Here is a 1,485-nt window from a genome sequence, read left to right on the forward strand (position 1 = left end):
TGGAGTTTATTATATGGGCGTAGTCTGTTTCTGAGAGGTGGAGCTATTTTTATATGGGCGGAGTCTGTTTCTGAGAGGTGGAGTTTATTATTATATGGGTGGAGTCTGTTTCTGAAAGGCGGAGTTTATTATAATATGGGCGGAGTCTGTTTCTGAAAGGTGGAGCTGTTACTATATGGGCGGAGTCTGTTTCTGAGAGGTGGAGCTGTTACTCTATGGGCGGAGTCTGTTTCTGGGAGGTGGAGCTGTTACTCTATGGGCGGAGTCTGTTTCTGGGAGGTGGAGCTGTTACTCTATGGGCGGAGTCTGTGGTTGAGATGACACACATGAACAGGTCTTAGAAGCTGAATGACTTGGCTTCTATTGCAGTGAAACTCTTCAGTTTTGTCACCGTGGACTTACTTCAGTCAGAGGTTTTAATGAACGWGAAGCTTCATTAGCTCCTAATTTCACTTAAATCCTAAAATCTCATGAAATCTTTGAAGAGCCAACATGCAGCTGCTGCCCTGGACTCCAGATGTATGTTGTGAGTGAACAAAGAGCAGCTGTTCTCAGAGACAAGCATTTGGACACTTTGAGACATGATGGACACTCGTCACAAACAAAAGACTTGTTCTTCTTTTAAATAAATAAACAAAAACAACAGAATGTGTGAAAAACCATCATCAGGATCATTTTGTTCCCTGCAGGCCTGAAAACCATGGTCTGTCTATCAAAGTTCTGTTGGCCCCGCCCCTCTCACCTGCCATCCCATCAGGCTCTCTGGCTCCGGACAGGTAGTGCTCCTTCCGGTGATGAGGCTCTCCAAGCTTAAAGAGATCCTCCAGCCTGAGGAACTGACAGACGCCCTGCCAGATGGAGCCGCACGCCACCAGGCGGTTCCCAGTGTAGTCCACCAGTAACAGCTTGTTCACGTTGTCCATGTTCTCCAGCCTGACGGGTCAGACAGGTGAGACAGGTGAGACGGGTCAGACAGGTGAGACAGGTGAGACGGGTCAGACAGGTGAGACAGGTGAGAGGGGTCAGACAGGTGAAACAGGTGAGACAGGTGAGACAGGTGAGACGGGTCAGACAGGTGAGACAGGTGAGACGGGTCAGACAGGTGAGACGAGTTAGACAGGTGAGATGGGTCAGACAGGTGAGACGGGTCAGACAGGTGAAACAGGTGAGACGGGTCAGACAGGTGAGACGGGTCAGACAGGTGAGACGGGTCAGACAGGTGAGACGAGTTAGACAGGTCAGACAGGTGAGACGGGTCAGACAGGTGAGACAGGTGAGATGGGTCAGACAGGTGAGATGGGTCAGACAGGTGAGACAGGTGAGACGGGTCAGACAGGTACCAGAGGTCAGACAGGTGAGATGGGTCAGACAGGTACCAGAGGTCAGACAGGTGAGATGGGTCAGACAGGTGAGATGGGTCAGACAGGTCAGTCAGGTGAGACAGGTGAGACGGGTCAGACAGGTACCAGAGGTCAGACAGGTGAG

General features: G+C 50.7%; 1 protein-coding gene across 1 annotated transcript in view; it reads right to left on the reverse strand.

Moving 5' to 3' along the window:
* LOC106511092 (plexin A3) overlaps positions 1-933 on the reverse strand; it is a gene marked incomplete at both ends in the record, with an annotated part of 7,304 nt that extends 6,371 nt beyond the window's left edge. Inside the window, 1 exon segment of the mRNA XM_013999837.1 lies at positions 743-933. Coding sequence (XP_013855291.1) covers positions 743-933 — 191 coding nt within the window.
* Positions 934-1,485: the final 552 nt, after the last annotated feature.

Source organism: Austrofundulus limnaeus, unplaced genomic scaffold, assembly GCF_001266775.1.
Source record: "Austrofundulus limnaeus strain Quisiro unplaced genomic scaffold, Austrofundulus_limnaeus-1.0 Scaffold2504, whole genome shotgun sequence".
NCBI classification, from domain to species: Eukaryota; Metazoa; Chordata; class Actinopteri; order Cyprinodontiformes; family Rivulidae; genus Austrofundulus; species Austrofundulus limnaeus.